Genomic DNA, 23,430 nt, shown 5'->3' with positions numbered 1-23,430 from the left:
GATGGCTACAGTGAGGTCATGAAGGGTGGACATGCTGTTCTTCTCTGACATCAAGGCATACGCTTTATTTTTTGCTGACCATTCTCTGGAAACTCAAGATGGCTTTGTGAGAAAATCCTCCTTAGATCAGTCCAGCTCATCTGGGAAACCAAAAACTATGCTGTGTTCAAAGCCTGAGTCACTTTGCAGTATTTTTACAAGGTAGTGTTGCAGTACTTTTTTCCACCAATGACAGGAACAATCAAAATGGATGAAAAATATTTTCTTTATTACAATCTTTTCCACTCATGTCTGTTAGTAGAAAGGTGTTTCACTGCATTACAGTGCAACAAAGTGATTTTGAACCATAGTTGTACCTTTGAAATGCATAGCTCTAAAGTCCATCCATAAATAAGCTTCTCGAGACAGGAGTATAGTGTCAGAATCTAAGGGGACGACAATGGCAATTTTCAAAATAAAATAAAAAATACACGCCCTCAAATCTTTTACCGGCTCTACAGAAATGTCCCTTTTTACCCAAATGATCCTGAATGATGTTTCATTCTGATTACAACCCTTCATTGAGATTCACTACACAATTACTAATAATCCAACAAAACTTAATTAAAAAAAGAAATCGGTCACATATACATAACAATTATGCATAAATGAACATGAGTGAATAGTTAAAAAAAAAAAAAAAAAAAAACCTTCCAGGATAGTGTTCTATTATTACTGTATCTGGTGTGATACTGAGTGGGAAAAAAATGTACAAAGCTGCTTTAAATATTCACAAGTTAAACAGTAATTACAACAAAAATATTTAAGGCATCTTCAGTTCAATTCTGTACAATCACACAAAATCATTAGCCCTTCAGGGAGAAGAACAGAGAAAGCAGAACAAGCCGAGTGTTGACGCTTCATCGGTCGACGGTGCTCCAGAGGCCGGAGAAGATGTTTTTAAGGATTGTTTTCCACGACTGCAGGATGAGATGAGTCGAAACAAAAACAAAAAACAAAAAAAACAACTGCAGTGGGGTTTGTGAGATCGGCCTAACTTTAGACACGTCATCATTTTCAGCATTAACACACGATCGTTACCCTTCGATGCAGCTCGCTGACAACCTGCCGGTCCAAATTGGAAACCTTATTGGAAATTATTTTAAGGTCTATAAGTTTATTTTAAAAAAAAGTTTCTTTAAAGCCCTAATTTGTATCAAATTCAGTCTTATTTAATTTAACAAATTAAAACAAGTCATTAAGAAAACTCTTAACAGGTATTTGATTCAGATTCAGCAGATATCAAAGAAATTTTACTTAAATTGTCACTCGTGATTGTCATATTTATGTGTTTAGTTAATTGTACAACAATCCATGAGGAACATGTCTCCATATTTAAAGCTCACTTAAATGCTTTGATATTTGCCCAAGCTAAAAAATACCTATTAAAAGATTTTTTTTTTTTTTTGGTATTTTGTGTTGAATAAGCTGGAAGTGCCAAATGATGTTCAAAAAATTAAATCTAACAACATGCATTTACCTTGAAATTAAAATCTGAAAGACTTCATCAGGCAACTGGGTTTTCAAGGGAAACTTGGGTTAATTTTTCATTCAACAGATCCATGCTTGGTTGTTTTTTTTTTTCCTTCTTTTTTTGTATCACGGTAGTTTTATCTTTCCTCTTAGTGGGTGTGAGTTTTAATCTGAAGTGGTTACTTTGTCAAGGCTGCAGTGGCTCGAGGTCGAGGGTTTCTCCTCGTCATCGTGGTCGCTGTCTGCTTTCAGGAGCGGGAAGAGATCTGCGTCCCCTCCCGCCTCCTCCCGCCGGGCAAACCGTCAGTCGCGGTGCAGCTGGCTCGGCGTTGTGATGCTAAAGACGTGGATGCGCAGGTGGGAGGCGATCTGGAGGCACACGCCCGTGCAGTAGCGTATCAAATCCACACTGGAGAGGACCTGGAGCAAAAATAATAAAGACGTACTATGTTAGGTGATATAGTAATTTCAGATGCAATACAGGTCCCTAACAGACAGCATCATTAAATGGTACCACAAAGGATGATACAAGAACAGCCACTAGATACCGCAAGGAAGTAATTTACATGGAAATCTTTAGTTTTGTAGCAGTTTCCTTTCCTCCATTTAAAAAGTAAAGCAGTTCACTGCCATACCCCGAGACACGCACAAGCTTCTGGTTGTTGAGGGCTGAAGGACTGACACACACTTTGAAAACTAAGTAACCAACTTCCTGCTTCCTGTTTATGCAATCACATATTTTCTTGTTGTCATGGATGGCTATTATTTATAAAATGATCCTAACACGCATGTTTAGATGGACAATAAGTATTGCTATAAGGAAAACCAGTAAGCCAGAATCTGTAATACCGGGATGTGATTACTGACATTAGTAATACTTTTGCCCTCCCTAGTGTGGCATGTCAGTGTCAAATGAGGAAAACGTGTTTGCACACCTACGCTGGCTCCAAATTCAAATGGTGGTTTCCCATCAGCTATTAATATATTTGTTGACTCTGAGTGAATATCAGCGCACCATCTCGGCCGTCACACTGACAAAAGATTACCATTTATAGCAGAGAACATGGCTGTAAAGTTCTTTTGAAGTGTAAAGTTTTTAAACTGTATTTATCCTTTCAAAGCTGATCAGCTGGAAACCCTGTAGGGGTTTGCAACAGCGTGTGAGATACAACACGAGTCATGGGTGTCAAAGGAAGGTTTATCACAAGTCATCTCACTTGCATTGTAGAAACTTTGTGCTCTTTGAACCACAACTATAATGATTAGATGGCAACTAGCAGAGATAAGAGTCCCACAGACAGAAATGAAAGCCGCTGTGCTTATGAGAAGTTGATTTAACTGTGTGCGTATTAGTCATCAACGCTGACAAGTCCTACAAGTATATCAAGGCACTACGCTCCAATCTTATTTCTCTATTGTTATCATTATAATGAAAAGCTCTCAACTAAATAAAGTATGCAAGGAAAATAATTTAAGGTATTAACTATATACACATATAGGTAGAAGAGCAAAGAATGTGGCTACTTAGAGGTGACAAAAAGGGTGGGGCTGCATTTTAAACAAAGACACCTGTGAGATCAGTACTAACCATGGCGATCCAGAGGACTATGTGTTCGTCAATGAAGCTGTTAAAGTACTGGTTGAGGAATAGGAGGCCAGGCCCAATAAAGGCTGGGTCTGGTAGGTATAACTCACTCTTGGTCATGTGTGCCATCTACAGAGAAGATTCAAGAAAGAAAGAAAACACAGGTTAAACACTGGGTTAAACGATGGGTTAAAACAGACAAAAGAAGATATGTGACAGTTCATTCAGGCAATTAAGAGAACACCAACGTACCACCAGCTTGTTGGAAATCTTGGCGATAACCATTCCAAAGGTGAGCAGGTACAAACAGGGGTGGTGCTCAAACAGGTGGCTGGATGACTTCTTGAAAATGATGAAGGCCAGTGTAAGGATGAGGCTGATGTGCAAACCGGGACTCAGCACGCTGGTGTCCTGAAGAGCAGAAACATTGATTAGTTTTTGCGCTTTACACATTTTTTTAAAATATTAAAATAATGCTGTATTTACAACTTACAGCCACAGTGGAGCCATTTTTGCCAACCCCTCCATTCAAAATGACATAGAAATAGTTGTAACAGGAGTACAGGGCTCCCCCGATGATGCCCATGACGGGGAAGGCATACAGCTTCAGTCCGATGATGGGCAACTATGGGAACACATTGAGGTCAAAATAAAGAGAAAACAAGAAGCGTTCTCCTTATAAAATAGAAAAGTGCTTATATGAAAGCTGCAGCATGCTGAGCATGATGGGAGGGCAAAGCAAATAAATAAATAAATATATCCAAATAAAACACAAACAAATGCGGGCGACATCATCAGCTTTTTGAGCCAGATCATGTCCAGTAGATGACCTGTTGCCATGGCTTTAGCTACCCATATTTACCTTCTCACTTCTCTCATGTGATGTTAAGTCAAGCCTCCAAAGGCAGCACAGAGTAAAAGTAAAACACAAATTCTATTTAAAGACTAGCATGACAACTAAAGCCTAAGAAGTGATTCAGTTAGTTTGTCTGGTGTAAAAACTAAGGAGAAAAAGGTTTGACTATACACTTGAGGTGAAATGGAAGTGTCCCTGTGTGTACACTATTTGTGCAGGCGAGTGTGAAGAAATGGATTCTCAGTTACCGTGTACTGCCAAAGGCTCACGCCTCCGAAAGCTGACATCACATACATGATTATGATGGCGAATTGCACCTCTGTGACATCAACCCTGTGCAGAACATATGAGGGAAGTGTGAGATAAGTGACAGTGCGAAGGTTTAACAACAGCATCGGTACTGCAGCATTTTTAAATGCCACTGTGTGACCGGATCCTACAATTAGATGTTCTCATAAAACAAGCCATTCAACATGGGCTGTGGGTCTTTTCTCCTCTTCCAGGGGAACACATACACCTCATACCAACTGTCAGGCATGGTGGTGTAAGGGTGATGGTTTGGGCTGGTTTGTAGCCACAGGACCTGTGATCACTGAGTGAGCCATGAACTCCTCTGTATACCAAAAGCATTAAATACAAGGCCATCTGTCCGACAGCTAAAGCTTAGGCCAAACTGGGTCATGCAACAGGACAAATATCCCAGGCACAGCAGCAAATCTAAAACAGAATGATTGATAAATAAGAGTATAAAATGTTCTAATGACGAAGTCCAGACCTCAACCTAATTGAAATGCTGCGGTGGGACCTAAAGAGAGATGTGCATAAACCAGTGCCCACAAATCTCAATGAACTAAAGCATCATTGTAAAGAAGAGTGGGCCATAATAATGTGAGAGACTGCTGAGGTCACACAGAATAAAAAAAAGGGGGGAAAATAAGCTAAAGGTGGTTATACAAGCTACCGAATCATGGAGTATACTCAATTTTTCAAAGGACTGCTTAGAGCCCTAGAAACTCTCTTTTTTCCCCACGTGACTATGTGAGTTGGTAAATGCACTGAAGGATTATTTAGGCAACAGGAACCTGGACTGTTCACTAGCAACCAACTATCACATGCAAAGCAATGCATGACAAGTTAAACACTTTGCATGTGGACGGGGCTTGAACGGTCTTTGGGGTAACGTTGACCTGCCAGTGGAAGTGGCTTGCCAGGCAAATTAGCTTACTGTCTTCAAGTTATTTTATCATTCAGTGTTGCAAACTAATAACGATGACCATTTTCTTATATTAAAAGAAAAATACATTTAAAATAAATATTTGACTTACAGGCCAAAGCGGAGCGTCCCGGACACATAGGTCTGCCAGTGGGCGCAGAAAAACATAAACATCCCAATAAAACCACAGAAGAAAGTCCAGTTTGGATATTGTCCTATTCCACATGAAATGCACGTTCCCACAGCAACAAAGACTGAAAGAGAATCACCGGGGTAAGCACATTAAAGTCATGTTAATGAAATTAAAGCCAAAGCTTTGTTTACTAACATGCTACAATCAGTTTATTATAATCAAACGCAGCAGACTTCAGGGTTTAGGAGATTACCGGTGGAGACTGCATCACAGCCGTGGTCGAAGAGCTCACCAAGGGCTGAGCTGCTGTTTGTCCTCCTGGCCTGTTTCCCATCAATAGCATCCAGAGACTGGTAGATGAACAGCCCCAGAGCCGACAGGATGAAAGCCCATGATGGAGCCTGAAGCCAGGTAAGGGACGAGAGAGGGAGACTGACAGTTACACACCCATTCTTACAACACAGATAATCACCTAATTGGTCTATTTAAGCTACTTAAAATACAGATAGTTGTAGAGCTAAAGAAAATGTGGGTAACTGGTGAATATTTAAGTCATTCTCATGTAGTCACAAAGATCTTGAGTACTACCAATCAGTCTTAGAGTCCAAATCAATTGAGCTCTTATAAGACAGGCCAAATTTTAATCTGTGCAAAATCCCCCTGCAAAATCACAGGGACCAAGGGACCACTTTAGACCCACCCCACTTCCTTTGCAATCTGTCATTTATTTGTAACACCCTGGTCTAGAATCATATAATTCTTAAAAATTGCAGTTGTTGACCACATTTCAAGATGGTCTCTACTATCATATCTGTATTTCACAACTTTAATTCTTATTCATATGAGGGGGGAGGAGAGGGTTGTGTAACTTGTTGAGGTATTGGATTTTCAGAAGTTGTTTGTTTTGGATTTTATGGAGCTTTTGAATTCATACACGTGTGCACTGTTGGATTTAAATAATACTTATGTGCCATATGTGCTACATCTCTCTGAAGTGTGTAGTAGGAGGGACTCCAGCTGACTAGACCAGTTCAGCTCCTCTTTACTAGGGTGGAGGTTATGGACCATCTGGACAGTAATGCTGGCCAACATAGCATGTTTGCAAAACTACAATGTGTGTGTGTGTGTGTGAGAGAGAGAGCATTTGTGTAAGCCTGTGACTGAGAGAGAGAGAACCACACACAAAAAAAGAGTGTGTTTCAACAGAGATGAAGCACATGTCCCAAAAGCCTTGTGGACTACTTGTTTAAGTTTATCACAGCAGTAACTTGAGGGAAAACTCTGACCCATTTCCATAGGCTCCGATGAATTCCTGTGAATGTGTGTTTGTTTGCACAGCGATGGGACTTAACTCTTAACTCTCCATAAATAAAAGCGTACACTGTATGCCTCAATCAATGCATAATAACAGTAGATGAAACTGGTGGAGTCAGTGGGAGTGCATGGACTTTGACTCAGGTGCAAGGTTGTCATAGTTAGAACGAGCAAAGGCGCAAGTCTGATTAACTCACCAACCTGTGCATGAGCAGCTGGACCCACTGCTGCAGGGACAGACAGGTTTACTGTGCCCTAGGTCAACTTGCTACCTGCAAGGCACATTCTCTATAGTATTCTTAGATTACAGAATAATATAGAGGCGTTTCAAAATCAGCTTACTCATTTAAATAAGTATATTTTTGTCTGGTTAAGGGCTAGACACCCTCCCGCCCCCTTTTATATGGCTGCTAAATGATTCGCCTCTTCTCTGATAGATAGTGGCCTTAAGTGAAACAATGAAACAAATTGCTGTTTTGACACAAACAGCACTGCGTCACATGAGGCCTTTCAACTTTCTAAAGTCACATGACCGCCGATATATCAGTTATTCTTGTCCACGTCGTCCCTAATACGATTAAAACCCCCTTTAAAGCGTCTCGGCTTGCTTGTGGCCATGCTTGGGTTTAAAAAAAGAGCAAAAAAGGTTTTCCTGAAAAACCTGGAGACGGACTCCAAGCTTACTTCGGCTTACACTACCAAATTTAAATTTAGCTGTTTGACACTACAGAACAGTCCAAAAAATACAGCGCCTGCGGCGTTAGCTAGCACCACGGCCCCATCTATAAGGTAGATATGACGTTAAAATACAAGCAGCTGTGAAGCTCAAATGTTTGCCGAATTAGTAAGTATCCCCAATGGACTCAGTAAATATAATCAATCCTATTTATTGAGCTATCTGGGTCTTACAGGTTGCGGTGTATCTTTAGCATACGCATTTTCTAAATGGAGGACGGTCTTTTCATAGCAGAGATGGGTAGACATTTGAAACTTTAGCCCCAGTCGCTATACTCACCTCTTCTGTTGCCGTGGGACAATAATACACAAGCACCAACGTGGAGAGGACATTAACCAGCAGTCCAACAATAGTCAGTGTATTTGGTGCGATCCATGTCGGTATCTGCTGGACGAGCCAGTTCCAGTAGATCTGACACGGCGGCTCAAATAGGGATCTACCGGAGGCGCTGTATTTATGCTCCTCCAGCCGCTTTAGTTGAGCGGGTGACAACGGCTCTGGCCACAGGAAATGTGGCATTATTTTTCTGCCTCGTCACTCCTCTGAGTACCGCAAAAACTCCCTGATATTCCCGGGTGGTGTTTCAGACAGGGTTGGCCGACTCCAGGAGACAGCAGCAGCTCATCTGGTATGTCTAGGGTAGACGAGCAGCAAAGGCCATTTTCACAGCGGAACCAAGCGCTGTGGATGTCTATACGTTTCTGGCCGAGGTGCGTCTCGGCAGGAAGCGAATGTCCGGAAGGGATAACGTGGCTATCTACCGGGAAGTTTAAATGCACATAGCCTGCGCCTAAGAGTGTATAACACTGTGATAATAACCATCTGGTTGGCTCATAAACTTGCTAAAATATAAGCAAACCTAAGCACATATTGTATGACTGGCAGATGCATTTAGGCCCATAATGACCTCATTCATGTAGGTTAAGCCTTATAACTTAGAAACGATGATTCTTAAAAGTGTAGGTGGTATCATTAACATATAGAAAGTACCACACAAACATTTAAAATATCATATCATATTTGACCTGCCTTAGTGTAGCTGTTCTCCTTGTGCTTCTTGCTCACTTTGTTAGTTCTAAACTAAAAGCTAAAGTTAGATTAAAAAAATGTTAAATTTATTTAATTTAGTTAATAGTTAATTTTAGAAGAAAAAACACCTGGAATCATGTTGTTCTTTTAAAGATTAACTAATGTAAATTTAAAAGAAAAAATAAGGTAAACATGAGTTGTGTTTTTACTAAGCTTTGAAAAGTGTGGATTTGTAAATAGATCGCACATCAAATGATAAAAACAATCAGAAATATTAGCCTACATTCTCTAGGTCTGTTTATGGTACTTGGGCTAATAATCATCAAATCAAATCAAATCAAATCACTTTTATTGTCACATCACATGTGCAGGCACACTGGCACAGCACATGCGAGTGAAATTCTTGTGTGCGAGCCCCACAAGCAACAGAGATGTGCAAACACAACAACACAAACGAGCAAAATACAAGAATGGCCAACCTGAAACTAATAAATATATGTACAATATATAATAGTGTATGCATTTCTGGATGTGTATACTAAATATTTTCCTACGTGTGTGTGTGTGTGTGTGTGTGTGTGTGTGTGTGTGTATACACATTTTTACAAATTAAATAGTAAAAAAAAAAAAAAAAAAAAAAAAAAAATAATAATAATAATAAAATATATAAAATATACAGAGTTGAATATGTGCAAAACAAGTGGCATTTATATACAGTGTGGAGTGCATAATGTTGAAGTTCCAGTAGTGAAGCTGAGGTGTCTATGACGTGTTCAGCAGTCTGATGGCCTGATGGAAAAAGCTGTCTCTCAGTCTGCTGGTACGGGACCGGATGCTGCAGAACCTCCTTCCTGATGGAAGCAGTCTGAACAGTTTATGGCTGGGGTGACTGGAGTCCTTGATGATCCTCCCCGCTTTCCTAAGTTATTAACTCAAGGGTTTAATTTGCTGCATTTGGATTTGATTCTTTATGTTCACAGAGATTGGATTGTTTACATGACTATAACTGACTATAACAGGTGTAACAAATACCTGTGTCATACCTATACTCTTAATTTGAAGAATACCTCCTGTAGCTGTTTATGATATGTTTGGGTTCACAATAAATGAATCTCCTAATAAATTTCCCTTGCATTTGGTTGTTGGATCTAAGTTTGTTTATTAAAATTATTCACAAAAATAATGATCTCTCTCTCTATATATATATATTTATATATCAAGTGAGCCTTTTCTTCCCAGTTAGTCACACCTTGGCATTTGTTTACATTTTCCCTGTGTCAACGTCACATGTCTTAGTCTGGGTCTTCATTACTTCCTGTTTTTAATTTACTTCGACTCCCTTGTCTCATATGCATTATGGCGAGTTTGCTTTCCCTCGTTTCATTAGTTAGATTCTAATCAGCTGTGTTCCCCAGGTGTCTCCACTGGGGAAAGGTATATACAGGTTTTAGAACAACATATGCTCCCATCTAGACAGTTTTTCTTTTCAGAAAAGGTCTTGGATTTTCAGCAAGACAATGCTAAACCACATACTGCATCTAAGACAATAGCAGAGCTTTGTAGTAGACGAGAGCAGGTGCTGAACCGGCCTACAGACATTTGGAGCATAATGAAATGAAAAATACAACAGAAAAGACCCAGGCCTGCCTTTATCAGACATGCATGGGAATAAATCCTCTCCCAAAACTCCAGCAACTGTTTTCTTCAGTGTTCAGACTGTTCTTAAAAACAGAGGGTGAAACATAGCCCTGTCCCGGCTTTTTAAGATTTGTTTTGCCATAAAAATGGGTGTTTGGTTTTTTTCGTCTTCAGATGGCACATTTTCTCAGTTTCAATATTTTATGTTTTCTATATTCTATTGTGAATAAACTATGGTTTTATGAGATTTGCCATTAAAAAATGGGTTATTCTGTGTCAATACCTGTGTCAATACTCTGTGTCAACTTTTGAGCACCACAGTAGGTCTCCTTTAACTACCCCCCTGTTTATATGGTCAAGTCAGTATATTCAAACATAAGACCTTCCATATGTCAGAACATATTTTCCAGATCTCACATACATGACTCATTCCATAAACCCTCATGCTATTTCTGGTTTGCAAAATAAATAAATATGACTAAAATGAATTAATGAGGTCAATTACACAGTGAATCTGTCACAGACTAGAAAAGAAGATTAATTCCTACAACACAAGAGTACAGAAATCAACAACAGACATACTATTTTTTAAAGTGTCTTTTATTGTTGTCCACAGGTTGTAATTACAAAGGTAAAGGCATGCACACATGTTTTAACCCCAATCAAACCTCAGTCCAGTATGAATCCAAGAATTCAAAAGTTTAATGACATGTATGGACTTTGTGTAAATCTCTCTATTGTCTTACTAACTCAACAGAAAAAGTGAAATGTTAATGTGATTCATATCAGAAAAGTGAAAACATTCATTTGTCCAACATTACTCAAGTCTGTTCTCACTTTTCTTGCCACGTATTAGTTCACTGACACCCTTTAAACATCAAACTAAATCTTTCAGAGCCCAGAAGTAATCAGCCACCTTCAAAAAGCACTCCTGACAAAAATCCACATGAAAATACACTGGTTGTGCACCATGAGCTTGTTTTTTTCACACTACAATTCCTTATTAAAGCTAGAACCAAAACACTGCCAACATGCATCTGAGCTGAGTCTTTCAAACATAACAGAGTGATAAAGAAGATGAACTGGCTTTTTTTTTTCTCATGGTAACTAGCTCCAAAGCTGCACACAGCATACCACACCGGACTGGTATACCCTCCCTCACACCCACCCACCTGTCCCATCTTCCCTCCATCCACCTGCAGGCTGCTGACCTCAGCAGTTGAGAGAACAGGGTAACTAGTGGCATCAGATGTTTGCAAGCCAAAAATGTCTTATTGCACTGTGCTCAGTTTTTACTTCTCTTGCTCAACAACCTTCGACTCGGTCATATACTTGTCAATCAGATGTAGGGGCACTCCACGTTGCATGAGTTCATAGAAGGTGAAGCCTCCTAAGGGACAGGGAGAAAAACTCTCTTAGAATATTGCTGTGAGGCACAGAGACATATGTGGAGAGTGAAAAATAGAGAGGGGAAGATGAAGGAGAAAAGCTGAGGAGCAATAGGGTGAGCAGAGAAAAGCAAATAAAACTCAATGGAGAGAACCACAAGCTCTAAAGAGGGAAAGAGGGTGCTCAGGATGGCTTCTGAATGCAATGCCAACCCAGTTTGTCCCAGTTCCATAGTATACACTGTCTTTGTATGTCTTTCTGCACAGTATACAAGAGTTTAAAGGCATGCTATCATTACAGTAGTAATAAAAGGATACTGCATTCTGATAATGATCACTAAACACAAAATACAGGTGATTGGAATTTCATCCATTTATTTGGTAATTTGTAGTGAAGAAAATTATTAATTAGAGCAAATGTGGACTATGCATGACTTTTAGTACATGCAGTTTTAAATGATATGATCTGTGACACAAGATGCAAAGTCACTGACTTCACCTAGGTGTACAAAATTTGATCTAAAAGTTTTCTCCCAAATGCTCAACACCACTTGTAAAATATTACATGAAAGTCTGGCTCCCTGGAAGCAAAATAAAAAGAAAATACAGGTGGCTCAAGACTTTTGCACAGCACTGTATGTGACATAAAATAGGGACAAGCACAATAGTTCTGCACACTCAAATACAGCACTGAAAATTGAGACGAGTATTTTGTCACTTTCACCATGTGAACGCAGCGTAAACCCTGCATATTTGCTCAGTATTAGCGCATAGTATGGAACTGGGCCACAGCATACAGGCACAAGCACAGCTGATTCCACAACATGTTTCAATTCAGGTCTGCAATCTTTGCAAAAAAAAAAATTAATGAATAATGTCTCCAGTCATCTGCAACAAGCAAAAACCTACAAAATACAGTATATATAATTTCTGCTGCGTTTATGCATACACCACTCATCAGGCAGGTCCAAACATAAAATATAGTTTAGTATGTTTTCTTTGGTGTTTGATGTTGTTCAGCCACAGTCAATGCCTTCATAGCATAGAGCTTCTCAGTCCCTTCAGATGATGCACTTGATATCTCAACAAAGGTTAGAAGATTTGCAAACCTTTTACTCACCTAATTTCTGCTACAGGTTACAAAACAGAGAGTCTCACAATATCACGCCAACAATAAATTCAAATACTCAAAACGGAGCTTTTAAAGTCAGCCAGGTACAGCAATCCAGGTTTAGAAAAAACCTGGCAAAAGCCATCATGCAAATGTGACATGTTCTGTTGGTTCTCCTCTCAAGGGGAAGAACGACTGCCAGAGACCCACAAGCTGAGAAAAGCAAGGTTGCACAGGCTTGAAGACGCATAATGAATGACATAAGCTTCATATGCCAAAACCATATGAAAGCTTACCTTATATGAGAACATATATTCACAATTCTTGAGTTTGGACTAGGAGGGAGAAGAGAAGAGAAGAGGGGTTAAAATGTTTACATGGAGTTATATGCGCACCAGGGAAAACAGCTGAGTTATTACTGAACTCTTTTATATGAGGAGTTAACCGTGGAGCATAAAGAAGACACTGGAATCTGTGGAGCATATTTTAAGATGGAAACACTGAATAATACAAACACAAAAATATCATATGTTACATATGTTATTGCCTCCTGTGGTGTGACTGGTGCTGAGGTGGTGTGCTGTGATGATGAAGAGGATGGCTGGATGGACTGGACTGAATAGAGAGAGGTGTGACAACACAAGGGATAAACGTCTGCATGTTGTGGTGATGGAAAAGTGTCACCAGATATTATGTACACTGGACACACATGAAATGATTATTATTTATATATTCTCTCAAAATGGAATCCATAGACCAGTTGCACCAGGTGTTCGTAAGTTTAAGTGTAGTTAGTCAATAAGTGCAGATTTACACATCACTTTATCAAAGTGGATTGCACAAAACAAAATAAATCTTATGCAGGAAAAACGGATAAAGCTGACGTCTGACATGACACCCTTAACTTTAAAATGTTATACCAATGATGGTAAATGACCCAGCTGCTTGGCTTGCATAGTGTTGGCAATAAATTAGCAGTTATTGGCAAATAGCACATTTGCCTACAAAGGTCCTTAGTTCAGCCCCAGGCACAGAAGGAGACATAATGCACTTTGGGGTTGTATCAGGAAAAGCAATTCATGTATAATATCTGCCAAATTAAACATACTGTGGATATCCTTTGTGGATAAGGGAGCAGCTGAAAGTGTCAATTTGGAAACCTTCACCAATCTGTGACTGTTTGTAAGCAGGTGTTGGGAAACGGCCTTCAGTCCTTATAAAGTCAATGGGAAAACGGCTCTTTAACTTGACCTGTGAAAACACTTTCCCGTTTGAAATGAACCACTAAGTCTCAGTGATTCATTTTAATCATATTAAATGAATGAATGAAAAATTATTTCAAGTTTGTAAGTCTTGGTCATGCAGAGTTTATCCAGGTTATGCTCATTGGCTAAAAAACTTGTGACTGACCAGTTTTTATGTAATGCGTGTGTGGTTTCACAGTCAGATCCACCCCACCTCATCACATCTGGTTTCTAAACACCGAGATTGTGACTCTGAAAAACACAAGGCTTCACATATTACCAGTGTTGGTCAAGTTACTTGAAAAAAGTAATCAGTAACTAATTACTGATTACTTCCCCAAAACAGTAATCCCGTTACTTTACTAATTACTTATTTTCAAAAGTAATTAATTACTTAGTTACTTAGTTACTTTTTAAAAACACGATTTACAACCTGAGTAGGTGATAAAGCGATAGATCTTTCAGCCCAATTCTACTTTTCTGCATAATCCATCATACAAAATGTAATCAAATGGCAAAGTCTCTTTTTAAAACTTGTTTTATTAGTTTTAACCTTTTAACTTTATGCATCAAGCAAAAATTTAATTATATGCAACATTCTCTGACTTGAAGAAATTAGTTTAACATTTAAACCTATTTTCTACACATTCCAGCACATAAAATAAAATATTTTTTTTTGTGTTTACACTCACTCTTTCAAATAGATGCAAGTAAAACACAGCAGGAAATAAATAACATCAAAGACTAGCGGTCCTGGTGCTCTATTTTCACCTGTAAAGCAGGAGTGGCGTAGGCGGAGGTTTACCCTGGTGCAGGTGTGCCGCAGCGGTCAGTGTAAGAATCCACGAGTTTCTTTGTGAATTTCCCATTACATCGTTGCGCACTCGGTGCTTGCTTGGAAGTTTAGGGTTTTTTTTCGCTTTAAAAAGAAGTTTTCTTCCCACGCACAACGGACACTAATGTTTTTGTCACTTTTTATGGAATCAAACTCAAAGTAAGGTCAGTACTTCCACGCTTTAAACGCTGCACGCTCATACTCTCTCCCGCACTCGATATATGATCCATTGTTGATCTGCACACAGCTGTTGTCACGAACGTCGCACTCGCTTACGTCACTGTCATGGGACATTCTCGCAAAAAATCACGGTTTTAGTAACGCAGTAACGCAGCGTTCCTACGGGAAAGTAACGGTAATCTAATTACCGTTTTTGCAATAGTAATCCCTTACTTTACTTGTTACCTGAAAAAAGTAATCAGATTACAGTAACGCGTTACTGCCCATCTCTGCATATTACTATGTGTCTTTCTACTTATAAGGTGCCTTTCTATTAAGATGAGCATTTAAAGAACTTCGAGTTTGACTGTAAGTGTCATTCATCCAATAATGATCCGCTCGACCTCCTGAGCCACATGCTGCCCTAAAACAGCAACTACCATCCAGATGGAACAGGGGAATAGGATTAACATGACACAAGGGAAGACAGGAGGACAAGACGGGTGAATATACAGTAGAAACATATAAAGCAAGACAAGACTGACACAAACTGGGAACACAAAAGGGAACTGACTAAATAAACCTGAGGTCATATGGAACTAAACCTAAGAACTGACTGTATGAATAAGAAAGCAAGAAAGATCCTAATAAAAACATTAGAAGATAAAAAAAAAACTGGTAAGAATCCAAAGTGTTTTCCCCTTTTCAGGCATTGCGACCATGTAGTTTGTCTTTTACATCGTTGAGCTCTCCCAGACACCATGCATGACCAACTTACACATTGCTCAAGTCTAACACATTTCATAAGTTTTAATTGTGCAATCCAACTTTGTAAATCACCAGGAACAAGTTGCTAGGAGCTTGATGAAGACTTTACCATGAATTTACGAATAGCTGGTGCAACCCAGTACAGATACTTACATGTCCACCGCCTATATCGTCCCTTTGCTGAACTGCACGCACAGTTCAAACACTAGCGTACCCAGGTCGAGTTGGTTTCCCAAAGGCTCTCTGCCTCTGTACGTTCAGTGATGATTGTGATCATAAATGCGTTAATAGCTTCTGTTTGCATTAAAGATGCACATATCTTAAAAGAACATTAAAAAATACAACAAAAACATTTGGGAAACCAGACTCAGGTGAACACAGGCACCCAAGGAGGAGGCCGGGGGTCATATCAAGGTCCACACTGACCTTTAACTTCCAGTTTGCAGTCCACTTGAGCCTCTCCTAGTTCATTGATGGCCTTGCAGGTGTACATTCCACCATCATAGGGACTGGGCTTCCTGATCTCCAGAGTGCAGACTCCTTGGTTGCTAAACATACGGTAGCGCGGATCGTCAATGATGGTTATCTTATTCTTCATCCAGATCACTTTGGGCTGCACATAGAAATAGAAACATCAGCAAAGGACTCTGCTGATAGGACCACTTTTACTTTTAGTTCTTCCACTTACCCTTGGGTTGGCACGCACGCTGCAGTTAAGAGTAGTGTTGTAGCCGGCCACGGCGAAAGTGTTGATAAGTGGCTGTGTGAACTTCGGCGCCTCCTTGAAGTCGTGGTCATTGTACTCTTGTGTTTTCATCTGCAAGCCTGTGGGGGTAAGGGTAAAGGAATGGGGTTGTACATGATACTGGCTCTGAGCGGTATCATGTGGGATATTCCCTATGTGATGAGGGAAAGACAGTATTTTTTTTAATTTATCATCAGCTAAGACTGAGACACCATTGAAGGGCCTGTCAGTCATACACCGAACCCTTGGAGTTTCACAAGTGAGGCTGTGAATCAGGCTCACTTTAGGGTGGAAAACATCACTGACAGTACCTTTCAGATAAGAGCTGTAAAAAAAACCCAAAAAAGTAACAACAACTTTATATCGGCATGCAAGTAAAATGTGATTTCTTCCAGAGTTTCAGCTTTGGAAGCATTTTCCTCCATCTGAAATTAGAAGATTTGGTTTTTCACAGTAAATCTTTTGATCTTACTCTCACCTACACTCTCATAAACACACAGTCAGCTGTACCTTCTTTGACGATGAGGGCACTCTTTTTGGTTTGGGTGGCGGTTTCACTCAGGCCACACATATTCTCAGAGAAGATCCTGAAGAAGTACTCGTTCCCAACTACCAGTTCTGTGATGGTAATGCAGTTGCGATGGTAGTGCTCAATGCATGTGAACCATTCCTAAAAAGAGTAATGCATGTGAGCTGAAGATATAGCGTATCTAGAATGGTTTTCATTTGCAGTATGAGACCATCTTCTACCATTGTCTTTTTGTCTGCTTTTTGAATGGTGTAGCCTGTTATTGGGGCGTTCCCATTGTCCTTTGGAGGGGTCCAGACCAGAGCTACATTTTCACCCCAAACATCTTCAATATTCACACACTGAGGAGGTCCAGGTAGATCTAAAAATAGGAGAAAAAGATATATAATCTCATAATATAGACATTCCTTATAAAGCTCCACTCTGATGTCAATGAGCACTTCTATCTTTCGTATGATCTTATAGTGATTTTGCTCACTCACCTACAATCTGTATGTCAAGTATGGCTGTGTCCACATGGTTTTCAACCTGCACTGTCATGTCATACTTCCCAGAGTGGCTGCGTTCTGCTTTGCGGATGAAGATGATGCTGTCACAGTCTGTGTTACGGATGCTAACTTGTGAAGGCTCTATAGGGTTGCCATCCTTCAGCCAGGTGACCTTCGGTCGGGGTTTGCCCTGCACACAAATTGCAACATGAGCTCAGTATTCTGTTGAAGAGATGTGCAATATCAGTATAACTGGCATATTTACCATAAATGGCACCACAAGGTTGACTGTTTCTCCAACTTTGCGAGTGTAAGTCTGCTTCAAGTGCCGTGGGACGCGGATCTTGGGTGGTTCTGTGGAGCAGTTACACCAAAATGTGTGTTATAAAGGAACGTTTTATGATTTATTTTATGTCAGTATTAATTTAATTTGTTGCAGTGTTACAGCAGAACATATATAATGAACTTTAAAGAGCTCACCAACAACCTCTTTAACCAGGATAGCATGCTGCAGGGTACGTGGAGTGCTAGCTCCAGCTGCATTGACGGCTTTGACACGAACTAAAATTTTACACCCTGGACTCAGACCGGTGATGGTGTACCTGGTTTTCTCTGTCAGCTCCTTGTTGGATATTACCCAATCATTAGCTGTAAGGAAAAAAATACAGTCATGGTGAAAAATACTATTTAAACTGGTTTCATGTCTGACTGGTTGTGCATCTATTTTGTGGGTTAGAAGAAACAAGCTAAAAACTTGAAGTGCTTAATAAAACTGGTTTTACAGATTGGTTACATGCTACAGCTGGTCTCATTTTTTTTTTACTCAGCCACACTATTGTATAGTGTCCAGTGCACTATTGTAAGTCTGGTAAATTATTATGTATTTATTGTGTACTTAAAAACACTGACTGTTATTCTTCGGCTTCAGATTTCACTTTTACAATATTAATAGTATAGTTTCTTCTAAAGCTATTATATAATGGTGTTTGGAATCCTAGAGATGATTGTGCAGGAAAATCCCAGTAGATCAGCAGTTTCTGAAAAACTCAGACCAGCCAGTCAGGTACCAACAACCATCCTACCTTCAAAGTTACTTAAATCACCTTTCTTCTTCATTTTGATGCTCAGTTTAAACTTCAGCAGGTCATATTGACCATGCCTACATGCCTAAATGCATTGCATTGCTGTCCTTATGAACAATGCTGGGCATCCTCTGCACAAGGTTGTAAACAATCAGAGGAGCCTATTCAGCGACAGGTTGCTGTCAAAAAGTCAAAAAGCAATAGATTTAAAAACTCCTCTGTCCCACACGCCATCAGACTGTTTAACTCCTCACTGGAGGGGAGGCGGAGGGGAAACAGGAGGACAAAGGAGGGCGGGAACAACTGAGCTGTAGTGCTTTGTTACACTGTGCAATATTTGCAATATTTGTTTTTTTCTTATATTCGCCTGTGCAATAATCACTGTGCAATATGCTCACTCAAATGTGCAATCCTATTTATCCATATTGTATATTCTGTATTTATATATTTGTATATGTGTATATATGGTGTATTTATGCTTATATCCTTACTCTCATTCCCCTTATTGCACCTGTAACATGCAGGAACCCACCCGAGGGATTAATAAAGATTCATCTAATCTAATCTAATCTAATCTAATCTAATCTAATCTAATCTAATCTAATCTAATCTAATTATGTGATTGGCTGATTAGATATTCTAGTGCAGGAATAATTATACCTAATGAAGTGGCCGAGTATGCATACACAGTGACTTGGGATTTATTCTTTCTTTATATTTTCTGTATGTCTATGTATGGACTCTCACAATACTGCATTCAGTATTTTTGTGCTGTTTTGCAGTCAGTCTGATCCTAAATCTCTGATTCTGTCAGAATCACAATACCAGCTGGATTTGGTTGCAGTTTAAACCCCTTTGTGTATGTATGCACATATGACATTTGCTTTTGTACAATTTGTGCAATAAATTGTAGGGCCTTACTATCATGTAGTTCGTTAGTCAAGTGAAATCTAACTCACTTCCTTCTACGCAATACTCCACTAAGTATCCGTCCAGCCCAGCAGCTCCAATGGTTTCAGGTGGACGCCACTTTACCGTCACAGTGGTGTCAGTAATGTCATCCACGACCAGCATGGTGGGTTCACTGGTAACAGCTGTGTTGAGATAAATGTTTTCGTCACTCGGGTTTAAACAGCGAATGTGAACAAGATGAGAAAACATCCATTTTGGCAAGTCATAAACACGTGACCAAGGCGCCTCTCACTTTAGCTGGTATGCCATCAGTCTCCCTGTCAGATCCCATTAGCCCCTGCTCTTGCTATCTATTCTTGTATTCTGAATCACATTTAACTCCTGCTGAACCCTCTGACAGACCTGATCTCCTAAACCTCTAATCCACAGATGATTTGGCAGCCATTATAAAGACATATTTAATATCCTCTAAAGCTCTTGCGTGTCCAGTGGAGGTCACAGCCAAAATGCTTGGGATAGTGGGTATGAGGGGGAACAGCTGTGTCACTGGGGTACCAAGGGCAGATCAGACACGTACTATCACAGGACTTTTGCCCATTATAATAAAGCCTTATGTGAGACTGTATTATTCTTCCTTAAATAGAATTTTTGCAGATCATAGGTCATAGGTTTATGGTACTAAGAAATGTTTGGGAGACTCACCGAGAGGAGTAAAGGCTTTGGAAGGTTCACTGGGTTTGGACACACCGATGGCGTTGACTGCAAAGATCCGCACTTCATACGGCACTCCTTCAATCATCTTCTTGGGTTCAAATGTAGTCTCCTTGATCAGGTCAAAGTTCAGTCTCATCCATCTGGAGCTCTGCTTCTTTTTTCTCTCAATGTAATAGCCTTTAGAGGGCAGCCAGAAAGTGTTATGTAACACCAACATATGCATGTAAAGCTTGGTAACAAGTGTGCTGCAAGGTTTACCTAAGACTGGCGAGCCTCCATCATACTTTGGAGGTTCCCATGTCATAGAACACCAATCACCACCCACCACTGGGACCAAGGGAGCTTCAGGAGGGTCGGGGATGTCTGAAGACAACACATGATTCAAAAATGATTCAAAAAGCAAGTTAAGAATTGTGTATTTTATATTTTGTTTGAAAGGTGCTGCACTGTCTTACCAACAACCTTGATTTTGACACTAGCTGTGGCTTCACCAGCCTCGTTCTGCAGAACTATCTTGTAGTTTCCTGTGTCCTCCCGCTCAGTGACCTCAATTGTCAGACTCGTGTGGTCGCTGTATGTCTCAGCGTGGACGCGGTGACCTGACTCGAGAATCACCTGAGGTAAAAGAGATTAAAGGCAAAAGACACAGAAGACCTCGTGAGTACCATATGAGGACATAAAAACAGATTTTTTGTCACAAATTAGTCTTTCTATGAAAAAAAAATATTTACATTATAACTCTAAATGTGATATTCACTGACATGGTACTAACTAGCTACCAAGCAGGTTACAACAAACGTTAAAAGTTCAATCACAAGAAGGTGAAAATAAGACGGTAACCTGCTTGCAGCTAGAAAAAATCTAGCTGCAAAATCGGTGGTTGGACTGAATTTTTTCACATTTAGTGACAGATTGCAAAGAGCTGCAGTGACTGCTTTCACAAAGGTCAATTCTGGGAGGCAACCTGTCTCCAAATAATTACAGTCCAGCAAAATCAGCAATCGTGCTTGGAGAGATTAGAGGTGTGTAAATAACCAAAATAAACCAAAATTATAAATGCGGAGAGATTGACAGCACTTTGCAATCAGTCTGACTCAGTCTGCACCAATGACTCAGAGTGTCTTTGTAATAGGGGACTTGACTCAGCTGGCTGCCTTCTGGTTGTATTTCTATATAAAAGCAATGTTATCGAGTACCTCTGTCATTTGGCAGTTACATTTCTGTCCTGCAGCAACTACGTCACTATTTGTGGAGGTATTTCTGTTTCAGATCTCTGAGGTTCTGGCTGAACTATGAATGTAAATAGTTAATGTGAATTTCTGCAGACAGCAAGAGATCTGAAGTTTTTTCATCACTGTTAATCTGTGTATGACCATAAATGGATTGCATATAATTGCCAAGCTGACCCCATTCAATCTCAACCTGATAGCAGACTGACTATCAAGATTGCAAGTTCATTGCACATGGTGACAATAATTTGTCATGCCTCAGTGTCCAGTGGCAGTTTTGCCTAGTGTTGCTCCAGGCTAACAGGCAAAGTGTCCACTAGAGTGTCAGTTCTGACCAAATAACAAAAGGGTGATATCTGAATATAATGAATGAAACAAATTAATATAGTCATGAGTAATATAGCCCATTTTTAATGATTCAAAGTGCATAAACAATACGGTTATTACAGACAGAGCAGTTTTGAGTTGGGCTAAGGCGCTGTTGTTTTTTGTGTTAGTAGTGGGGTGAGTACAGAATCAAAGGTTCTCACCCTTTCACCCTTCATCCACACCACTCTGGGTGCTGGTTCTCCACTGATTGGGATTTCTAAGCGGAGTTTATTTCCTGCCACGACAGTTACAGTGTTGTCTGGGAAGTTCAAGCTGTCCAAGAGTACCCTCGGAGGGTCTGCAGAAAATCAAACGAGGTCATTAGAAAGAGAGAAAGCATAAAGAACAATAAGGAGAAAAAAAAGCTCTTGTCCAGTGAAGCTTCGTTTTTGTACCAATGATGTGGATTTTGGCAGAAAGGCTCTGTGAATACCCCTCAGGTACAAAAGTGTAATCTCCTGCATCGTGAAGGGAGCTGGCTGCAATTTCAAGTCGGTGGACTCTGAAAAAACAGAAATGTGTGAGACAAACGTTTAATAAAAACAGCTTTGATTGAATAGAGTTCCATAGCAAGGTCATACTTATTTCTGTGTATGATGTTGAGGCGATCGCTAGGTTGGATCAGCTGTCCGTTCCTGTACCAGCGGCCTGGGACATTTCCTGGGTAAATCTCACAGTGCAACTTGATGGGCTGACCCAGCAACACCGTCATGTCCTGCAGGTCCTGGTACACCTTCAGTGGTTTCACTAAATAAAGTATAGAGGAAGGCCAGGATATAAGCTGTTTCTTTAAGAAAGCATGCAACCAGTAGTAAGAATTTAAATACAGAGAAGATGCTTCATACAGTCAACTTGTATATGAGCCTCAGAGGTGCCACCAGAGGCCATGATGGAGTATGTCCCAGTATCGTCTCGTGAGGCGTCATCAATCACCAAAAAGTGTTTAGTTCCCTCACACTTAACTCGATATCTCGATCGCACCCCTGTTGGAACCTCAACACCATTCTTCAACCTGAAAGAGCATTTGAAATGGTCACACACCGACAAATAAGCAGTGAACAATTTACAAGTGCTGAACATGATGGTGAAGATTTGATCACTTGATGTTTCCTGAAACACTGGATGAGAAAAAGAGGCAACTTCTGAAGGAGCTATTAGATTTTAGCACATCCCAAAGATTCTGAGTGGGGTTAGGGTCTGTCTTATGTCTCGTGTTCTCCGAACCACTCTTTCACAATCTGAGCCTGAGTTCTCTTTACATCGCACAAGTGGAAATGCTCTTACTTTCACAATTAAAAGGAGCTGTGAGTGCTACAGTTGATGGATTACACCGCACACTTATATAATCTCTGATCATGATCATTTAATATCTTTTTCATGACTGCATTCCTTCCACAGAGAGGATTCCTTCCGGGTTTTAATAATGGTTGGACAGTTCTTCACACAGTTTTAGTAGTTTTATTCATTTCCATAGAGGTTTTCTTTTCTTGGTGCGGGGCAATAACCCGACACTTCTGAAATGGAAATTACTCACTGGATCAGCTGCCCTTCCTGGCACACTCCCAGAGGGATTTGTGTCTTCCTCCAGGACTGAAACAGGCATCTCTTGTTTGTTAGGCAAAACCACCACATTAGGGAACCACTTACTCAATGCATTAGTAAGTGTTACCGTAAATAACACGTTGCTAGCCAAGGCCGATTTATGACTGCAGTAATTATCTCTTCTAATAAAATAATAGTTATGTCAGCTAAGTTAAGTCAGGCGGTGACTTTTTTTTGGCCAGACAGTATATCGTGTCTGATTACTGAGCTCTTTCAAATGTCTATTTTTTGTAATACAA

At 40.0% G+C, this 23,430-nt stretch overlaps 2 protein-coding genes across 9 annotated transcripts in view; both read right to left on the bottom strand.

The window, feature by feature from the left end:
• Positions 1–260: 260 nt before the first annotated feature.
• On the bottom strand, positions 261–8,071 carry chpt1 (choline phosphotransferase 1). Its single transcript, XM_086268252.1, has 8 exons — positions 7,629–8,071; positions 5,553–5,700; positions 5,279–5,420; positions 4,202–4,286; positions 3,591–3,722; positions 3,350–3,508; positions 3,101–3,226; positions 261–1,932 (listed from the first exon to the last, which is right to left on the bottom strand). Exons 1-8 carry the CDS (start codon positions 7,866–7,868, stop codon positions 1,816–1,818), a joined length of 1,149 nt encoding a protein of 382 aa, XP_086124378.1. The 5' UTR covers positions 7,869–8,071; the 3' UTR covers positions 261–1,815.
• Positions 8,072–10,614: 2,543 nt separating this feature from the next.
• The window catches only part of mybpc1 (myosin binding protein C1), a 35,664-nt gene continuing 22,848 nt past the window's right edge, over positions 10,615–23,430 (bottom strand). For 7 of the 8 annotated variants that reach the window (XM_086268461.1, XM_086268462.1, XM_086268464.1 and 4 more), the window contains 16 exons: positions 22,435–22,601; positions 22,171–22,336; positions 21,985–22,091; positions 21,751–21,887; positions 20,447–20,606; positions 20,250–20,354; positions 19,980–20,168; positions 19,325–19,459; positions 17,764–17,931; positions 17,549–17,637; positions 17,278–17,473; positions 17,017–17,156; positions 16,777–16,936; positions 16,210–16,346; positions 15,948–16,134; positions 10,615–11,406 (listed from right to left, as the gene is read on the bottom strand). In XM_086268461.1, the coding sequence (XP_086124587.1) occupies positions 11,309–11,406; positions 15,948–16,134; positions 16,210–16,346; positions 16,777–16,936; positions 17,017–17,156; positions 17,278–17,473; positions 17,549–17,637; positions 17,764–17,931; positions 19,325–19,459; positions 19,980–20,168; positions 20,250–20,354; positions 20,447–20,606; positions 21,751–21,887; positions 21,985–22,091; positions 22,171–22,336; positions 22,435–22,601 (2,341 nt within the window). In that variant the 3' untranslated portion in view covers positions 10,615–11,308. Of the gene's footprint in view, positions 11,407–12,811; positions 12,851–15,947; positions 16,135–16,209; positions 16,347–16,776; positions 16,937–17,016; positions 17,157–17,277; positions 17,474–17,548; positions 17,638–17,763; positions 17,932–19,324; positions 19,460–19,979; positions 20,169–20,249; positions 20,355–20,446; positions 20,607–21,750; positions 21,888–21,984; positions 22,092–22,170; positions 22,337–22,434; positions 22,602–23,430 lie in introns of all 8 variants that reach the window. The other variant, XM_086268463.1, reaches the window with a different exon arrangement.

Source organism: Aulonocara sp. 'chitande type north' Nkhata Bay, linkage group LG17 (genome assembly GCF_057382095.1).
Source record: "Aulonocara sp. 'chitande type north' Nkhata Bay isolate Kocher_YH1m ecotype deep benthic linkage group LG17, A_spYH_male_GT1.1, whole genome shotgun sequence".
Taxonomy (NCBI): domain Eukaryota; kingdom Metazoa; phylum Chordata; class Actinopteri; order Cichliformes; family Cichlidae; genus Aulonocara; species Aulonocara sp. 'chitande type north' Nkhata Bay.
The sequence above is the reverse complement of the archived record's forward strand: the minus strand, read 5'-3'. Positions and strand labels throughout refer to the sequence as shown.